Source organism: Pyxicephalus adspersus, chromosome 1 (assembly GCF_032062135.1).
Source record: "Pyxicephalus adspersus chromosome 1, UCB_Pads_2.0, whole genome shotgun sequence".
In the NCBI taxonomy this organism is placed as follows: Eukaryota; Metazoa; Chordata; class Amphibia; order Anura; family Pyxicephalidae; genus Pyxicephalus; species Pyxicephalus adspersus.
The window spans coordinates 149,206,791-149,227,134 of record NC_092858.1 but is presented as its reverse complement, the minus strand read 5'-3'; the positions used below and the strand labels follow the sequence as shown (position 1 = coordinate 149,227,134).

The window sequence follows — 20,344 nt, the reverse complement described above, 5'->3', positions numbered from 1 at the left end:
GGAAACCGTATACATAGTGTCTGTGCCTCTGTCCATTCCTCTGGTAAAGCAGAATTCTGTGGCATGAAGCAAAATCTGATCTGATTTCCAATGGGACACCTGAGAGGTCTGGAATGACAAGGAAATGATGAGAAGAATTCTGATTCCAGTATAACAATTCTCAGACATATTGGTCACACAAGTGGGGTTACACATTGTCATCACATGTGTTGTGTGTGAGCAATGAAAAGGAAGAGACGTCATCTAATAATATATTAAATGAAGATGCCCTTCATATAACTGACCACAAATATCACCCCACTTCCTGTCTTCATCCATTGCTGCTTCACATCAGTGCTGAACAATTGTTTTTGATTTGCCAGAAGCCCAGTAAACATAAACATTCTGAGCTGATAACTCTATGACTTTGCTGGACTGAAATCACTAATTCTCTTTCGTTGGATCACAGAACACCTTTACCATTTATACCAGCAGCAGACTGACTGGGGTGGCTCTGTGGTTAGCACTATAGCCTTTGCAGCGCTTGGTCCCAGGTTCAAATCTCGCCCAGGCACTATCTGCATGGAGTTTGTAGGTTCTCCCCACATTATTTCGTTTTAAAAGAAAAAAGAAAGAAACTTTTATTTACCTTAAAAAAAAATCTAATCAACATCCAGGATTTTCCTCATGCCACGTTATCCTGTTACTCCTCCTGCACTCCTAGGTACTTATTTAAAGGGAAGAAATGTCAAATGTTATTCAGGAGAATACTTACCGAAGATTACTCACCTGGTATAGCTGCACCCCCCAGTCACAGCTAAATAAATTATTTGGTTGAAAATCTCTTCTCAATAGAATGTTTATGTGGAAGTTTATTCAGTTATTTTGGAACTTGAGCGGTGGTGACTGAGTTCTGTAAGAATGGATATTTATAAGATATTGTGGTTTTAAGAAAGTAATAGGAGTTGAAATTGTAAGATTGAGTTAAGAACCAATAATAAAGTTTGTGGCCATTAAAAATCACTGAGTAGATTATTTATATATATTCAGGCTATAATCCCATTGTACTGCATATATTTTACACTCTATGAAAGGTGGCCGAGTCTCAGATAAATTCTTGATCCTGGGGATGTCTCCTAGCTGATGTACTAGCAGTTACAAGTTCTGACCAGTATTAGTGACCCGATTGGTCCATCTCTATATTAAGAGTGAAAATGTTCTGATCTTTTGTTCTTTACGCTTCTTTTAGGTTTTGTCCTCGGTGGAGCCTTTGGTGTGTTCACTGCTGGCATTGACACCAACGTTGGTTTTGAGCCTAAGGATCCCTATCGCACTCCTACTGCCAAGGAGGTATTGAAGGACATGGGGCAGAGGGGGATGTCCTACGCCAAAAACTTTGCTATAGTGGGCGCCATGTTTTCCTGTACGGAGTGTCTGGTGGAATCGGTGAGTACAATGCAAATAATTCTCCTCGTTGTGTGTAAGTCACAAGAATGACATTAATAAAGGGAAACTAAACTCAAAAGTCCCCCCCCAAAAAATCCACCTACCTTCAATCCCACAGTGCAGTCGATCGGTCCGGAGGTGTCTTCTATCGGGTCCCACGTTGTCCCGGCGCTCCGGTTGCCACCATCTTCTCTTTTTCCGCGTTCTTCTTTCTACATCACCCAACCCAGCCGCCAGATCAGGTGATGTAGATGGGAAAAAACTTGCTGATCTCACTGCACATGCGTAAGGTCGGCAACTTTTTTCCCTTTTGATGAAAGGGCTCCTTCTGTGCGTACCTGAGATGGTCGGGCATGCACAGAAGAAACATCCAAGAGCCTCCTGGGATGTGTGACTAAGGTATCCCGGGAGGCTCTGCGCTCCCATTCATTCTCACTAGGTTGTTTACCCTTTCATGTAAAGTGAAAATTCCGAGTTTAGGTGCATTTTAATAATATGTGTATTTGAATATTTTATTTGGGGTGTCATGGAGCAATAGGGGGGCGGAGATACTGATCATTGAAGTTCACATTGTTTGCTATGGGTTGTGTGACCACACAGAAGTTATCAGGATTTCATGAGAAAACCATCTATTAGGTTTCCAGCATCCAATACATTGGTGTGGTCACCATTCTTCTTTATCACATTGTTACCAAGCAAGTCTAAGCCCAAGAAAATGCTTCTTCCCAACACTGGTTCCTGAATTGCTTTGCAGGTAATAAACATAAAGACGCAGAGCAGAAGATCAGCACAGACCATTCATGTTTATATATCAGACAAATGTTGTGTTCTGCTTGTCAGTCAGGTTTCTTATATCTAATGCCAACTTAAAATGGCTGTTTATCTGGACAGATTTCATATAATCTTGAAATATTTCATATTGATATATTTCATATTATCTTGAAACCTGATAAAGAAAACCTTTTACCTAAATGTCACAAATCAAACTTGGCCCTATAAATTCTTATATGTTTTATTTATTTATTCTTATCAGTCCATAGAATCCAGCAATGTGATCCTTTACCTGCCCGTCTCTTCTCTTTAGTCTTGTTTTCTGACTATGACAGCTGCTCCCTCGTAATGAGCTGCCATGCCAACTCCTGGATATCCCTGGAGGCTGCCAGCAGATTTTGCCCAGCCAAGAAATAAGGATGGGAGAAGAGAATAAAATAATAAAATCTATTACATCTATTACAAACTAAATAAATGTACAACTTTATGTGATCATACTAGGGGGTGCTGAGAAGTTCCTGGCTTTGCCTAGAAAGAGGAGAAGCAGAGTTATGAAATAACACATTTATTCAACATAATCCCCCCTGAGACTGATGCACTTGGTACAGCGTAGTTGCAGCTTTTCTAGACCATTCAAATTAAAGTCCTTTGGGCCGCAAACCAGCTCTCAGCAGCATCTTTGATGTTAGAAATAAGATATTAGGCTGTCATATGCCCCCACACTCATTTTTCTATTTCATCTGGAAGGGGGCAAAGCCAGGAACTTCTCAGCACGCCCTCGTATAGGGGGGAAGGGGGTCATGAGAAAAATTCAGAATAAAGGGAAAAGTTCATTTTAATATAGTCCTATAATGAGCTCTGTATTTGATTTAAAATGTACATCTAACCAACTTTTTCTGCTTTAAGTAGAAAAGGAAAGAGCAGGACTTACTACTTGTTCCACCCACAATGGGCCTGATTTATTAAAGCCCCCCAAAGCTGGAAAGCATACACTTCCATCAGTAAAGCCGGGTGACTCGGCAAACCTGGAATGGATTTCCTAAAATTGATTTGGTAGCAAATGTTTTCAATCCTGGACCAGATCCTTACCAGGTTTGCTGGATTCCTCAGCATCACTGATGAAAGTCTATCCTCTCCAGCCTTGGGGAGCTTTAATAAATCAGGCCCAATGAGTCAAATTCTGACTGCAGAGTGTGATCCGTGCTCCATCATCCCCTTACTTTGAAGATGGATCCTCTCCTGTGATGATGATCTGTGAGCACAGAAGGGATTAAACATTTTAATAATCTCATGGGGTCAGTTCACTCCCCATCACTCATCCCACCATTGTTATGCAGTTACAGAAAGCGGAGTGGCAGTATGAAGTCATATCTGCGGGGGCTGAGGTTGTGCTTCTGTATTCGTACTGCCATCCCGACATAAAGCTCCGCTTAGCCTGCAGCAGCACAATGACTCACAGTGGTGTGACAGCTTTAGATTATTACTGAGTGCGGGTCACAAATTCTGCCAATGGATTAGGAAATACCCTTTATGCTAAGTTGTTTGTGGGGAAATTAATTTATTATATAATATATCCTAATATAAAGTGCTGTGATGGGTATATAGAGCCTGAGTGGATGTCATTGCTCAGTTTAGTGTACACCTAATCTAAAATTTAGCAGGAAAATAGAGAATAAACATCAACTGCTACTGCTGACCTTTCCATGGCTGTCATGGGCATTCAGTGGCTTCTGTGCTATGTGTCATTGGACCGGATTTATTAAAGCTCTATAAGGCTGGAGAGGACACACTTTCATCCGTGAAGCTGGGTGATCCAGCAAGCATGGAATGAATCCGGTCCAGGATTGATACCATTTTCTAACATGGCAAATTACTTTTAGGAAATCCATTCCAGGTTTGCTGGATCAGCCAGCTTCACTGATGAAAATGCATCCTCTCTGTTGACTCTGAAAATGATCAGGAGATATTATTCTTTACTCTAGTGTCCCAATCTTTTTGGCAGTAAAACAGCCAGGCAGGTTAGCATTTTCAAAAGAAGGTCAGCTATAGATGTCATATTCATTGTTCTAGTAAAAGATGATCTCTATGCAAATACACAGGTGCATAGGTTTCCTGCTTAGCTAGCCTTGTGATTCACCCAGCATTGTCCTGGAAACCCTGTACAGGTAGGTAGGTGGCTTTGTCTTGCACTTATTTTACCCCTTCATTCTCCCTATATGTTTTTGACATTCAGAGTTACACAGCAGGTTAATGGCACAGGTTTGAAAGACTTCCAAGTCCACCAATGGGGAAGCACTTGGAGATTCTGTATTTGGGAAGAGTCTTATATTTACCCCTCTTTATACCGGCCCATTTCTGTGTCACTTTTCACATTTTATGCCTACAAATGTTATATTTATTTTGTTTTTACATTTTAGTATCGAGGGAAATCTGACTGGAAGAACAGTGTGATCAGTGGCTGTATAACAGGAGGAGCAATCGGCTTCAGAGGTGAGTGGTGATCATCAGAGATCTGCAGGAGAACTGGTCATTCTGTAGGGTTCTGAGCTCTGACTATTCAGCAGAGATTGGTGTTCAGTACCATGCATTTCTTATTCCCCTCATCCAGCAAAATGTGACTGACCATGCTATGGATCGAGTACAGAAACAGTCTGAGGAGGTGACTAGAAAGTGACCGCTTAACATGTTTTAGGCTGCACTGTGGTTGTATGGATATTAAAGGACAACTTCAGCGTTGTCCCGGTATCTGTCTCTGGGGCGGCCCCATCTTCGCCTCTTCTTCCTGGTTCTTCTTCCTACATCACCCGACCCAGGCACGACATCGGCTGATGTAGGTTGGAAAAAACCTCACTGCACATGCGTGAGATCCACAAATTTCTTCTTTTTTTCACCAAAAGGCTCCTTCTGTGAATGCCCGAGATGCTCAGACATGCACAGAGGGAGCACCCAAGAGCCTTCCGGGATGCGTGGCGTAGGTATCCTGTGGGGCTTTGCGCTCCCATTCATTCTTGATTACCAGGCGAACGAGAATTAGGGGGCGGTGCTGCACCTTTAAAAAAAACCTAAACAAACAGAATTTGTACCTTACATAAACGGGTTGTCTACTCTTTTACGAAAAGTGAAATTTCTGAGTTTAGGTACGCTTTAAGCAGACTGCAAAGCTCTGTATTTGGAATATTACAAAACTTGTGTTTTTTTAGAGTAGTGTTACAGTCTATTTTAACTTGGTTTATTAGTGTGCTGGGAACGACTTCCTAGCACAAAGAGGGTGACAGTGGAGAAAATTTGATTGTGGTGATATTGTCAGTTTCAATAAACTAATTAGGCACCATGGGCTTTTTTGGTAGGAGATCTGCAAGTAGACTTTCTCCCACTTTGGACCATTTCCCTGTAAACCCCAGAGATCATTGTGTGTAAAAATCCCAGCAGATTGTTGGAATACCAGCCATGCTACCAAATCACCTTTCTCCCCCTATTCTGATTCTTTTAGTGCACTTCAGCAGGCTGTCTTCACAATATCTACATTCCTAAACACAATAAGTTACTGCCATGTGATCGGCTTATTAGATATTTGTGATAACAAACAGTGTAACAGGTGGACTTAATAAAGTGGCCATTGAGTATGTGCATATATAAATAAAAATTATCTTATTAATAAACAGGATTTATATAGCGCCAACATATTACGCAGCGCTGTACATTAAATAGATGTTGCAAATGACAGACTAATACAGTAATTGCTACTGGGGGAGAGGACCCTGCCCCGAAGAGCTTACAATCTAGTAGGTGGGGGAATTTACACACAATAGGATGGGAGATATGTAGTGGTGGGAAGTAGTGATGGTTTCAAAAGGCAGAAGACGATGAGTAGGCAAGTTTGAAAAAATGGGTTTTGAGCGCTCTTTTTAAAGAGCAGAGAGTAGGAGCAAGCCGAATAGGACGAGGAAGACCATTCCAGAGAGATGGGGCAGCTCTAGAGAAGTCTTGTATAAGTCGGTCAGACATCCATTAGATGGCTGACAGGCAGCTTATATTAAGTTGAGACAAACATCTGTCCTAATTGCAAATTAAAATAATGTACCTGTTCTGACTTACATACAAATTCAACTTAAGAACAAACCTACAGTCCCTATCTCGTATGTAACCCGGGGACTACCTGTATAGTTTTCTTGATGGTGAAATTCCATAACATTTATTATAAACACAATAATAATCAGTCCAGTAATTATTTATTAATATTTTTTCTGCCTGTATGTTCTTATGATTGTGATATGGTATCAGGCCTACTTTTTACTGATAATAATGTTATTAATGTTATCTTACAGCTGGCGTGAAAGCTGGAGCTCTGGGATGCGGAGGATTTGCAGCCTTCTCTGCAGTCATAGACTATTATCTGCGATAATGGATTTATGCCACTGGATGGCGCTGGTGCACCATAGACATTTTAAAGAACTATTGTGCTTGACCAATGCACAGAGCAGCTGCACCAGGGACTCCTTGCAAGAAAAGAGACTTTTACAGTTGGTTGGATGATTCCTTGTAACTAGTGGAGAAATCCACTACATAGATTGTTTGTGTATTATATAATATAAATGTACAGAATTATGTTATTACATGGGGTACACATTACTAGATTGTTCAGTGTATTTACTGCTACACTCTTCATGTAGTCATGCTTCAGAGTTCATGGAAGTCATAACACATTCTTCTTCCCAACTAACATGGTTGCTTGGTATGGATACTGCATACACACCTGTTCTATGACTTCTGGTATATAAGACACAGTGTACAAAGATGGTGGAGGTAAGCACATTTTTCAGCAATTTTAATAGTTATAACTCGGTAGATTTGTTTAAATTTGGCACGGCTTGTTTAACATTTAAGGGCATATTTATAAAACTGGAAATATATATAAGTTTGTGGCATGCACCAAAATATAAAGTGGAACTAAATTCCCACAACTCGACTATCTGCGTTCCAGCTCAGGGTGCCAGTCTTTCTTCCCCTCTTCCTGCTGCAGGATCATCTTCGGTCGTCTTGACGGACCGAGCCAGGGTGATGTAACGCGCATGCAGAAGTTTATTGAAGGATTATTGATAGCCGGATTTTTGAATGTCAACCTGTATATCAATGTACATGGGGAAGGACCAGTGCCTGTCAGTATTGTAGTATACCTTACACCAAAGACATAACAAACACATCCCTAACAACTGGACTCCGAAGGGACTCAAAGCACAAGATCGGCTGGGTAAACCAAACATAACAAATCAATGAATAGCCCTTGGCGTAGTGTTTAAATCCGAGACAGTGTAAATCTAGTGTGAAGAGGCCACCAGTAGATCCATGGCAAGTCTAAAGGAGTTCCAGGGCTCCATACAACTGTTACCCCTAAATGCTTCAGTTGTAGTTTTATGGGAAAGAAGCAAAGAGAAAACTGCTGTAACCTTTGTCTGCTGCCTGGTATTTGGGATGGGGGGGGGGGTTTGAAGTTAGCGGTAAGAAGTTTTAGCTGTCAGATGAGAACAAACTCCATTCTAACTATGAGCAGTGCTAAATAATCATAAATTAACCCATTGTGATTCAACACTCTGTCACAGTACCCAGGGGGTGATTGCTTTTTTTTAAGCACTGTAACTGCTGCTGACAAGACCCCCTGTAAAATGTGTTTAGTTTCCAGTAACCCAGCCAATTATCTCTGAATATAACCTCTTACAATTGTGTGTTCTGATAGTGGGAGGGCTGCTAATGTGTAATCTTAGAAAACCACATACTGAGAATAATTTGATGTCCATGACCACCCTCCTTTATTATTTTTGGGAGATGCACTGTGTGTTGGTCAGCCCTCTGTTAACATCCATATACAGCCCTTCGTTTAACTTGTTCTCTCATTCCTGACAAGCACGCCCCATACAATTTGCCTTGTATCACAGAAACACTTTATTTTCTTAATATTACACAAAGCTAGCTGTTACCAGGGTTACTGTAAGTAATTCCTATAGGAGTTCGTCTTTAACAGCTGTATGCAGAAAATGATTGATGGTTCCTTGTGACAATGACACCCTATAAAGGTGATTCATTGCATCCAATTGCTTGAAAAATATCACAGGTAAATGAATTGCTGTAAGGTCAGTGGTGGATGGAAATGACACAAATTGTCAGTAGTAAGATTCTTGTGCAGAATCTGGACCGAAACCAGTTTGTACAGAATAGACATCACTGGTAATAGCATTCCAGGGCTGGAGGACACAGTGGTTCCTGTTTGGATTATAGATACATTTAAGGAATTTTCTCTCTATTTAACGTTATGCTTTCTAACCTCAAAGTAAATAGTGAAGCTTGTGCTTACATTGGCCACAAACCAGCCACTTCTTCCCCGTATTAGAGGGAACACCTGCAGATGGGACACAGAGCAGTTATTGTCCAAACACTTTTCTGTTACAGCCCCGTCCTGCCTTTTATTATATGTAGCATGCCACACAAAGTGCTTGCAGCTGTATCCCGGCCATCTCATTGCAAAAAGATTTTCCCTGATGCCTGTGTGATGGATTAAAAGATTTTAGGTCCACCCTAAACTGATATAAACTTGGGCTCCATATGGGCTCTTACAATCATTATTCTGGATCCTAACTGGTGCTCTAACAACCCTGAAATATAAGAGTATTAAAAATGATACTTGAAAAACACTCAATTAATTAATGACAGATATCTCTGTATTCTTCTAATGAAGAAAAAAATGACAGTAAACTTGTCCATGTTGGGTTTCACCCAAGTGTTATTTATATCTGAAGCTCTCACATTGAATGCTGCACCCACAGCCACCAGTGGTGACATTGGCTTTACCAGAATTGGGAATAGGAATTATGGGGAATCACTGGGATAGCTGGGATAGGCAACAGCAAACAGTCCCATCTGGTTGTTCTCAGCACATGCGATTGCCTGGGATTGGCCATATGAGCAGACATACTGTATTACTAAACCATAATAAAACAAATCATCTGGCCAACCTTGAGGCCAAGAACGGCCAGTCAGATTGGTGTAAAATCCTTGTTTCCCTTTTTCCAGTGACCATTGTGGACAAAGCCATCTTCCAACAGTTGAGCAATTTGAAGATTTGTTTATGATGGTTAGAATCATCCCTCCTATACACTAAACATAGAGTGGAGGTATTCCAAAACTTTATTTTCAATTTGGGATAAAGTAGGGAAGCATTTAAACAAATGTCAGTTTGTGGTCTATGTGCGGAGATTTCTATAACAAACAGCTGTCACCAAAACAAGGGTCAGCATTTGAAGATTTTCCCTTTTCTTTCTATTTAGGGACAACTGTAAACTTTTAGATTTCTCCTAATTTGGTGTTAGCAATAGGACAAATAATTTGAATCTTTGCAGCGACATATAGCAATAAAAACTTGAGAACTTCATAGCCTTCCCACCTTTAACCAAAACTAAAGAAAGGAAATGTTTTAGGGATGCCACCATGCTAAAGATTCTCTGCGATTTCTTTTGTCAACCAGAGGGAATTCATTTCTGTTGAGAAAAATCAAGCCAATTATCTCTGAATATAACCTCTTACAATTGTGTGTTCTGATAGTGGGAGGGCTGCTAATGTGTAATCTTAGAAAACCACATACTGAGAATAATTTGATGTCCATGACCACCCTCCTTTATTATTTTTGGGAGATGCACTGTGTGTTGGTCAGCCCTCTGTTAACATCCATATACAGCCCTTCGTTTAACTTGTTCTCTCATTCCTGACAAGCACGCCCCATACAATTTGCCTTGTATCACAGAAACACTTTATTTTCTTAATATTACACAAAGCTAGCTGTTACCAGGGTTACTGTAAGTAATTCCTATAGGAGTTCGTCTTTAACAGCTGTATGCAGAAAATGATTGATGGTTCCTTGTGACAATGACACCCTATAAAGGTGATTCATTGCATCCAATTGCTTGAAAAATATCACAGGTAAATGAATTGCTGTAAGGTCAGTGGTGGATGGAAATGACACAAATTGTCAGTAGTAAGATTCTTGTGCAGAATCTGGACCGAAACCAGTTTGTACAGAATAGACATCACTGGTAATAGCATTCCAGGGCTGGAGGACACAGTGGTTCCTGTTTGGATTATAGATACATTTAAGGAATTTTCTCTCTATTTAACGTTATGCTTTCTAACCTCAAAGTAAATAGTGAAGCTTGTGCTTACATTGGCCACAAACCAGCCACTTCTTCCCCGTATTAGAGGGAACACCTGCAGATGGGACACAGAGCAGTTATTGTCCAAACACTTTTCTGTTACAGCCCCGTCCTGCCTTTTATTATATGTAGCATGCCACACAAAGTGCTTGCAGCTGTATCCCGGCCATCTCATTGCAAAAAGATTTTCCCTGATGCCTGTGTGATGGATTAAAAGATTTTAGGTCCACCCTAAACTGATATAAACTTGGGCTCCATATGGGCTCTTACAATCATTATTCTGGATCCTAACTGGTGCTCTAACAACCCTGAAATATAAGAGTATTAAAAATGATACTTGAAAAACACTCAATTAATTAATGACAGATATCTCTGTATTCTTCTAATGAAGAAAAAAATGACAGTAAACTTGTCCATGTTGGGTTTCACCCAAGTGTTATTTATATCTGAAGCTCTCACATTGAATGCTGCACCCACAGCCACCAGTGGTGACATTGGCTTTACCAGAATTGGGAATAGGAATTATGGGGAATCACTGGGATAGCTGGGATAGGCAACAGCAAACAGTCCCATCTGGTTGTTCTCAGCACATGCGATTGCCTGGGATTGGCCATATGAGCAGACATACTGTATTACTAAACCATAATAAAACAAATCATCTGGCCAACCTTGAGGCCAAGAACGGCCAGTCAGATTGGTGTAAAATCCTTGTTTCCCTTTTTCCAGTGACCATTGTGGACAAAGCCATCTTCCAACAGTTGAGCAATTTGAAGATTTGTTTATGATGGTTAGAATCATCCCTCCTATACACTAAACATAGAGTGGAGGTATTCCAAAACTTTATTTTCAATTTGGGATAAAGTAGGGAAGCATTTAAACAAATGTCAGTTTGTGGTCTATGTGCGGAGATTTCTATAACAAACAGCTGTCACCAAAACAAGGGTCAGCATTTGAAGATTTTCCCTTTTCTTTCTATTTAGGGACAACTGTAAACTTTTAGATTTCTCCTAATTTGGTGTTAGCAATAGGACAAATAATTTGAATCTTTGCAGCGACATATAGCAATAAAAACTTGAGAACTTCATAGCCTTCCCACCTTTAACCAAAACTAAAGAAAGGAAATGTTTTAGGGATGCCACCATGCTAAAGATTCTCTGCGATTTCTTTTGTCAACCAGAGGGAATTCATTTCTGTTGAGAAAAATCATTATTTTACTTGTTTTGTAACATAACACGACCACTCACGATTGTTTTGTAAATTGTTTGGTTATTCATTGGTAATAATGCATGTTTGCCCTCATAAAGGGCCAGAACTTAGCTCACAGTGGAACTCCAGGTAGGTAAATTTTGACACTACCTTGCCAAATGTTTTGTTGTTACGCGGCTCTACTATGCAGACCAGCTGGAAGATTTCTTTGTTTCCTAGGTCACCTTCCAGGACCAGGGTTGCAGTCCAATAATTAGTTTTAGAGGTAATACTTGAAGTTGTAAAGCTGAAATAGAACAGTAACCTACCTGTCTGTACAGCCATGAGATTCACTGAACACTATTCCATATGCAGACCATCTTCCATGTCAAGGAATATTATTTTCCTGTGTATTATCAGTACAGCTCAATGACTTTTTATAGAAGATTTCCTTCTAACGTTGCAGGGTTCTAAGGTTGTATTATTTAATACATAAATAACGTCTCCAAATAAAAAAGATGATTTTTTTAAAATGTTTTATTAACTAACATTATCCTGGCTATTTCCGTTTCAATCTAACGCCATAATAATATACATACATTGCAACGGTACAGACACAAAATAAAAATATACATAACATCTTTTCTTCCTAAATCCCTTGAGAAATCTTACTTTTATTTGGGCTTTAAAAATAGAATCATAGCTGGAAAAAAAAAATAAAACATCAAATAAATTCTTAATTAAATCTGGTGCTTTACAGGTTGGGTGTCCCGGTATTGAAAATTTGGGGTTCCGATATAAAATGCTATTTAGAGTATGAAATCTTTAGAAAGAAATCAGTACAACCAGCCATTATGAAGACGAGCCAGGAAGCTATAAACCATTGCATTAGACCATTGACTCAGATTCTGGAAACAAATGTTACACTATTTCCTTTTGGTTTCTGACGATAAATGATTTCAGTTAAATAATATTTATAAGTAATATGTGGCGCAGAAAACCGGGAAGGTCAGTGTGATAGGCTGGTGTCCTAATTGCAGATGATAAACCTGTAACAGAATATTTTGTGCACCATAAGTAGCAACATGCACCAGTTTTATTCTGGACACAATTGCCAGCATGGATGTTAGCCCTTCTCTTCATGTACAATGGTGCTGAAGAATGTTTTCTTAACATGAATGTTCCCTGAAAGAGCAGAGTATAAATGGCAGGTGTTGTCTTAGCACACATTTGGGCTTGTCCTTATCATAACACAAGCATTGAATTGTGTTCCAATAACTTGTGTACAATAGGACAATACTGGGCAGTGCAACTGAACACAGCTCTTCTTCCAGCATGCATCACTATGGTGGGTATAGGCTCTATAGAAAGCAATACAGCATTTATTATCCTGGAAGAGACCTCAGAGATTCCACATTTACTGTGCGCTCTTTGGGAATCTGTCCAGGACGTGGCAAGTAATGTCCAGCTCATAGGAGATTTGCATTTCTAGAGAAATTGTCAGAATTTGAGAAGTCCCATCCAGATGTTAATGGAAAACTATCACGAAAGAAAATGCAAACTGCCATTGCCAGATTCTCCCTATACTAGTGGACCCACTGACATGTTGATTCAATAAGTTTAATAGTTTTTAAATCACTGACATCAGGAGATTTGACTTGAATCCTTGACCTGGAGCAAATTTGCAGCACTCATTGTAGTCAGAGACAGTCAGGCAACTAACAAGGATTAAAAAATCAAGAGTTTGCAGCCCCCACATTTGTATTTCTTGTAATGGCCATTGGTCATCAGAGTGTGTCCATCTCTGTTGTACACAGGCCAGAGTAATAGGAGAGGTATAGCAAGACCTGCAAATATATAAACGGGCCTAGAACCTGTTTATCCCAGGGGTGCTCAATAGTGAGATAGCAGAGGTTTCCAATGTACTCCACTGGTTATTTCCCAAAACACAACTAATTGATATCACTTTAGTCCTCACAATGGCAAAATGTAAATCTGGGATCACAGAATTTATATGCTGCAGAAGATTACTACCTGTTGCAGTATTCTGCAATAAGAAATAATGCACCAGGCCCTGCCAGGAGGGGCTCATGCATTCTGTACACAGTGATCAGGAGAGGGGGAAGGATTGCTTCCCCTCATTTCAGACACTGAGTTATGGTTTAATCTCTTATTTCACTGAACCTGAATGATTCCACAGACTCTGCCACCTCCACAATGCAGTAAACTTGCTACTGAACAGAAGTTGATTCAGATTACTATAACGGGAAACTGCTGATGTATTTACCAGCATCCAGATTCCACTGTAAAAGAACACAATGTTGTTCCAGTAAGATATTAACTCCGCTGAGTTGAGCTTATTTGGAAACACTGAACTCCAAATTGATATAAAAGTTTACTATTTAATACAATAAACTGTTCTTCCAGTACAGCTAGTATTAGAGTATGAAATCTTTAGAAAGAAATCAGTACAACCAGCCATTATGAAGACGAGCCAGGAAGCTATAAACCATTGCATTAGACCATTGACTCAGATTCTGGAAACAAATGTTACACTATTTCCTTTTGGTTTCTGACGATAAATGATTTCAGTTAAATAATATTTATAAGTAATATGTGGCGCAGAAAACCGGGAAGGTCAGTGTGATAGGCTGGTGTCCTAATTGCAGATGATAAACCTGTAACAGAATATTTTGTGCACCATAAGTAGCAACATGCACCAGTTTTATTCTGGACACAATTGCCAGCATGGATGTTAGCCCTTCTCTTCATGTACAATGGTGCTGAAGAATGTTTTCTTAACATGAATGTTCCCTGAAAGAGCAGAGTATAAATGGCAGGTGTTGTCTTAGCACACATTTGGGCTTGTCCTTATCATAACACAAGCATTGAATTGTGTTCCAATAACTTGTGTACAATAGGACAATACTGGGCAGTGCAACTGAACACAGCTCTTCTTCCAGCATGCATCACTATGGTGGGTATAGGCTCTATAGAAAGCAATACAGCATTTATTATCCTGGAAGAGACCTCAGAGATTCCACATTTACTGTGCGCTCTTTGGGAATCTGTCCAGGACGTGGCAAGTAATGTCCAGCTCATAGGAGATTTGCATTTCTAGAGAAATTGTCAGAATTTGAGAAGTCCCATCCAGATGTTAATGGAAAACTATCACGAAAGAAAATGCAAACTGCCATTGCCAGATTCTCCCTATACTAGTGGACCCACTGACATGTTGATTCAATAAGTTTAATAGTTTTTAAATCACTGACATCAGGAGATTTGACTTGAATCCTTGACCTGGAGCAAATTTGCAGCACTCATTGTAGTCAGAGACAGTCAGGCAACTAACAAGGATTAAAAAATCAAGAGTTTGCAGCCCCCACATTTGTATTTCTTGTAATGGCCATTGGTCATCAGAGTGTGTCCATCTCTGCTGTACACAGGCCAGAGTAATAGGAGAGGTATAGCAAGACCTGCAAATATATAAACGGGCCTAGAACCTGTTTATCCCAGGGGTGCTCAATAGTGAGATAGCAGAGGTTTCCAATGTACTCCACTGGTTATTTCCCAAAACACAACTAATTGATATCACTTTAGTCCTCACAATGGCAAAATGTAAATCTGGGATCACAGAATTTATATGCTGCAGAAGATTACTACCTGTTGCAGTATTCTGCAATAAGAAATAATGCACCAGGCCCTGCCAGGAGGGGCTCATGCATTCTGTACACAGTGATCAGGAGAGGGGGAAGGATTGCTTCCCCTCATTTCAGACACTGAGTTATGGTTTAATCTCTTATTTCACTGAACCTGAATGATTCCACAGACTCTGCCACCTCCACAATGCAGTAAACTTGCTACTGAACAGAAGTTGGTTCAGATTACTATAACGGGAAACTGCTGATGTATTTACCAGCATCCAGATTCCACTGTAAAAGAACACAATGTTGTTCCAGTAAGATATTAACTCCGCTGAGTTGAGCTTATTTGGAAACACTGAACTCCAAATTGATATAAAAGTTTACTATTTAATACAATAAACTGTTCTTCCAGTACAGCTAGTAAAAGTACCTGAAAATGTCAACATCCCTGAATTCCCGGCATAGAATCTGTCCAGAAGATATAAAAGCTGCCCTGTGAGCCCAGGTTGGGCACTGCTGGGTCTTTCTCTAGAGATTACCTTTAAGGGGATATTGTTCAATAAATTAATAAGTTCCTTAAATATTAAATTAAAAAAAACATCAAAAAAGGGTGTCTGGGTATTCCATAGGAACAAGGGCTCATTTTGTGTGCAGATGGTTACTGAATAAAGGTGAACCCTAAGTTGTGCTTTTCTACCCTCAGTAAATCCATTCAGAGATGGATGTGAGCACCACCATTCCTCCTATCCTTGGGGAGACATCTGGAAAGGTTCACATGACATACTCGGCTTCACTTGGCTCATACTATCCAGATAAGCAGACATTTTGAACGAATGCAAAGAATGGAATATGACATTAAAGGGGACATTTAAAGCACAGTACAGAAAATAAAAGTATTTCCTTTGTTATGTTTCTATATACACAACAACTTGAATAAGTTAGGACGGGTCATAAGACAGAGCTGAGACACTAGGAAATCTGGAGCTTTTTTTTGTAAATTCTGTTGTTCAGTGATCAGAAAACATTGTGGCACAAAAGTGCAAAAATATTGTCCTTACAGAACATCTTGGCAGAGTAATCAATGTATAGAGAATCGAAAGACGGAAATCTGTAACAAATGAGATGGGCTCAGTACTGAGGTACAGTAAAGGATTAATGTACGATTGGATATAGTTCATAATGCTGACACATTTAAATGGACATTGGATAAAATTATTGATTTGCAATGGGGATGTTTTCTTGTTGGAAATGTAATTATCTAATGAAGACGTTACAACAGAAAAGAGATAAAGTAATGTGAAAGGTTTTATAAGCAGAATATTAATGTAAAGTAATCTTGTTATTAGAAAATCTGCAGCGTCCTATCCTAGGGTGGCAGTGTATGCTCTCTGCTTGACAAATTTACCTCCAACATGTGTATGGAGCTGCTGTACCTGTATGTGTGAATAGTACCGAAATGCTGACTTTGCTGGAAATCTGCTGACAGCCCACAATACAATATGGGAGTCTCAGGCTTACTAAATAATGTGAAAAAGCCTTTCACAATTTCAGGGACAAATTACACCAACTGGTACTTCCATTCTGGGCTTCCATGGAGTGTCGGAGTTGAAGTTTGCAAGCAGAGGTGAAATATTGGCAATTTAAGGTACTTTCTAAGGGCGATCGATACTGTTTTTTGCAAGATTTCCCAATGACATGTTCCCTTTATTTTCTTCTGTAAAGCAAGCTGCAAAACATATACACTTATAAATATAAATCTTCAGCCATTTAAAAGAACGGTACAATAGAAAACAAAGGAACTTTGTAGAGAGATCAACCACAGCCCTTGTCTGGATAACCAATTCACTGGAGAGTTTAACACATAAATAAAACAGCGGAGACTGTCCAATATAATCACACAAGAGAATAGATAAGATTATACCTGGTTCTACTCTTCCACCATAAGTCTCAGCATCACCTTCTACAGAACGTTCTATGAAGCGGACTTCAATCTGAAACTGCAAGGGCTGTTATGGATGAATTTACTTTCATTACAAGTCTGGTCAGTAAAATGTGAACAGACCATCAAGTGTGACATCATTGGAAGACATCTCCTGGTAAACCAGAACCTCGGTGAACTACCAAAATGGCCAAGGATTTTTTATGTTTATTTCTAGATGAGGACAGTATGTGCTGGCACAAACCAAGGAATAAAACATCTAGAAAACATGGCCTAGGCTGCTGCAGCTCTGAACAGTTTCACTCGAACTTCATGTCCCGACACTTTTATTTGACAGAAGTCAATGAGTATAGCAGATACTGGCACCATAAAAAGGCATCAACCAGACCAGTCACTGAAAATGGGCACAAGAAAGTATTACCTGGGACTGTTCTCACAGTTTAGCAAGCCATGGGCCCGATACACTGAGCACCCTAATCCCAGAATTAGGTTAGTTCTATACACTATGATTGCTTTTCATGGCTCCATGTCCAGGGTTGTAAAATTATTGAATGAGCCCTAATCCAGAATTTAGTTTACCCATTGTTTAATTTAAAATGGACACAATTTACAATCTTTTTGTAAAATCCCTGGAAATTTACCAAGTGTGTAGTGTATTACTTCACACTATATGTAACCAATTAGTTGGACCCTTCTAACTTGTTGGTATATCTAAAGGAGATTTGTCAATCAGAACATAACATGCAGATAGCTATAGTAAAAAATCTGTTCAAAAAACACATTCCCACTGTTTTCCTCCTTTCGGTAAAAATAAAAAAGGAAATAAAATAATAAACAGCATGATAGACTAGTGACTCAGTCTTACCATCTGTACACAGGGATCCTTTCCCTGTGGCCTTTGCGTTGTATTAGATTGACATTAGAATGATCTGTTTGTTGATCATCAGTGTGTTAAGAAGATAAAAGTCTGATTAAAGATAATGCTTTCTGTATGTGGCTGAGATGTTTGTGGGCATCTGTTAATAGGAGAGCCTGACTGACTTGTAAAAATTTGTATACATAGTAATAGCAAAATAGTACGGCAAGAGAGTGAAAATGTGAACATCAAATCCAATGGTACTTAAAGCGTTTTAACAACTATAAATAAGCAGCTCCTGCAAAAACACGAGTTCCCTTTAAGTGTTGTATAATCTGCACAATCGAACATTTAAAATGTCAGACCAACCAAAGCCTAGATCTCTGCACCAACGATCCTGCCCATCGGCCCCCAACAAAACCAAAAGGCCTGTGGGTGGTTTGACCCATCAGCACTCATTTGAGATATATGTTTTGAGTGGGCTGACCTTTAAATCCTAGCTGTAAAGCCCCAGCTAGAGAAAAACCAGTGTGCTACTACTGAAGGTGCTGCATTGAATTATATCATTTGCATCACGATACAGATTGTATTATCATACAGATTGAAGATTTAGGCTTTAGCATCAGATTGTAGAAAGATCTATAAATGAGGCTGATTCAGAACAATTATTCAAGGAACAAAAATATAGCAAACACATTGCATTGTGATGACCATTTGCCTTTATAATTTAAACAGTCAATATCGTTAAATGGCATATCTTCAGAGACTTGGATGTGTTTTGGTTTCATTGGGACAACTGGTCTCCCAGGACTCGATGTTTGGTCCAGTAAGGATACATTTCTCCAAGTGCTAAAGAGTCCATATACCAGTCATTTCACCAAGTCGAGCGCAGTAACAGAAACGTACCACCTTCTCAAAGCAGCAAAATCACAAGTGACAGCTCCACCAGGGAAAGTAAATAAAAGAGAACCAAGAAGCACTTTCATTCACAAGAGAAGGACAAGAGAAGAGAACATCATGGCAACTAATTATATTTAAAAATGTAAGGATTGAGAGTCCACTCACATTCTGTGAGTTTGTGCCTGGCAAAACATTGGCAGAACTGTCTGTGAAATTGTCAAGGGGGTATGAACCCCACGTGGTCCCCGAGGTGAGGAAGGATACAGTGCAGGATGCAGTCTTCAGCACAACAATTTAATAGGATAAAAGACCTTTAGGGTCAGCAGAGTCACGGAAACTTTGTGAACGCTTTCACACATCGAGAAGGATGCTCTCCGGGGCCCTGCTCCACCTACGCTTCTGGCTCCTACATAAAATAATGCCTGAACACCAATATACAAAATACATCTTGTTACACGGGGAGCACAGTGCTGGTTCATCATTTCCACTTCTGTACAAAAAAATTCAAGAAATGCACAAGAGGAAGTTAAGGGGTGCTCTGGGTGACAAAAACCAACCACTTTGCTCCCCTCGAAATGTCTCTTGCTTAATTTACAGAAAGGGGCAGAGCTGCCCTGTCTTCTCCTGGATGGCAGAAGTGCATGCTCACACGTCTGTAGAGTAGTACAGAGTGTTCCTCTTCAGCTCAGAGAAGGTGATTGGTTGGTGCTGCAGGTAATAGAGAAGAACCTGGACCTGGAATGACAAGGAAAGTCCTATTATTTATAGTAATAAAAGTCACATATGAATGACAAAAAAAGACAAACATTAGTTACAAAGAAAGTTTAGCTTTTATAAACTGAATGTGATTGCAGAGTGACAGTTTAACCCATATTATTGAGACCAATAGGGAACAGACAGAGTTATCCTGGAGTAATATGCTAGTTAAGAATATTCAGTGAAAGAGGGAAAAATATGGGATGCAAATGCAATATCTAATATATGTAGTATATCTAGTGACATATGATTGTTGCTATCCTATCTTAGGTTATGTACACACGAGCAATATTTGTCATTGGAAAGGATCTTTCACAATCCTTTTCAACGACTAACGACTGCACGATGCATTAACGAGCTCCCGCTGTGCTTTCTCCCCGTTCACTTCCAATAGGATCGTTCGTCGTCCATGGATCTGCCAGGACGGTCGTTAGAACGATGGACAACGAGCCCTGTACACACGTCCGATATCAGCCCTGAGTCGATTATCAGAAGAGAACCATAGCACGTGTGTACCTGGCCTTAGAGAACCTTACACAGAGGATGTTGTAAGCTCTTCATTGCTCCCTCTTACATCTCTCTGGCAATCCTAAATAACAGCTGTGAAAACACAGACCAAAAACCTTGAGTTGTGAAGGTAAAGCTACGTACACACTTCCAATTATTATCGTCG

General features: G+C 39.8%; 2 protein-coding genes across 2 annotated transcripts in view; one reads left to right on the top strand and one right to left on the bottom strand.

Annotated features, from left to right (window-relative positions):
* Nucleotides 1-1,228: 1,228 nt before the first annotated feature.
* Nucleotides 1,229-6,825, top strand: TIMM22 (translocase of inner mitochondrial membrane 22; the record flags this gene model as incomplete). Its single annotated transcript, XM_072430884.1, is given in 3 exon segments — nucleotides 1,229-1,425; nucleotides 4,614-4,686; nucleotides 6,522-6,825. Coding segments are annotated over 3 exon segments (347 nt in total), but the record flags the coding sequence as incomplete, so codon positions are not given.
* An 11,891-nt stretch (nucleotides 6,826-18,716) lies between these two features.
* ABR (ABR activator of RhoGEF and GTPase) overlaps nucleotides 18,717-20,344 on the bottom strand; it is a 243,946-nt gene continuing 242,318 nt past the window's right edge. The window contains exons 20-21 of the mRNA XM_072417685.1: nucleotides 20,188-20,192; nucleotides 18,717-19,670 (exon numbers count right to left, since the gene is read on the bottom strand). Coding sequence (XP_072273786.1) covers nucleotides 19,561-19,670; nucleotides 20,188-20,192 — 115 coding nt within the window. The 3' untranslated portion in view covers nucleotides 18,717-19,560. The remainder of the gene's footprint in view (nucleotides 19,671-20,187; nucleotides 20,193-20,344) is intronic.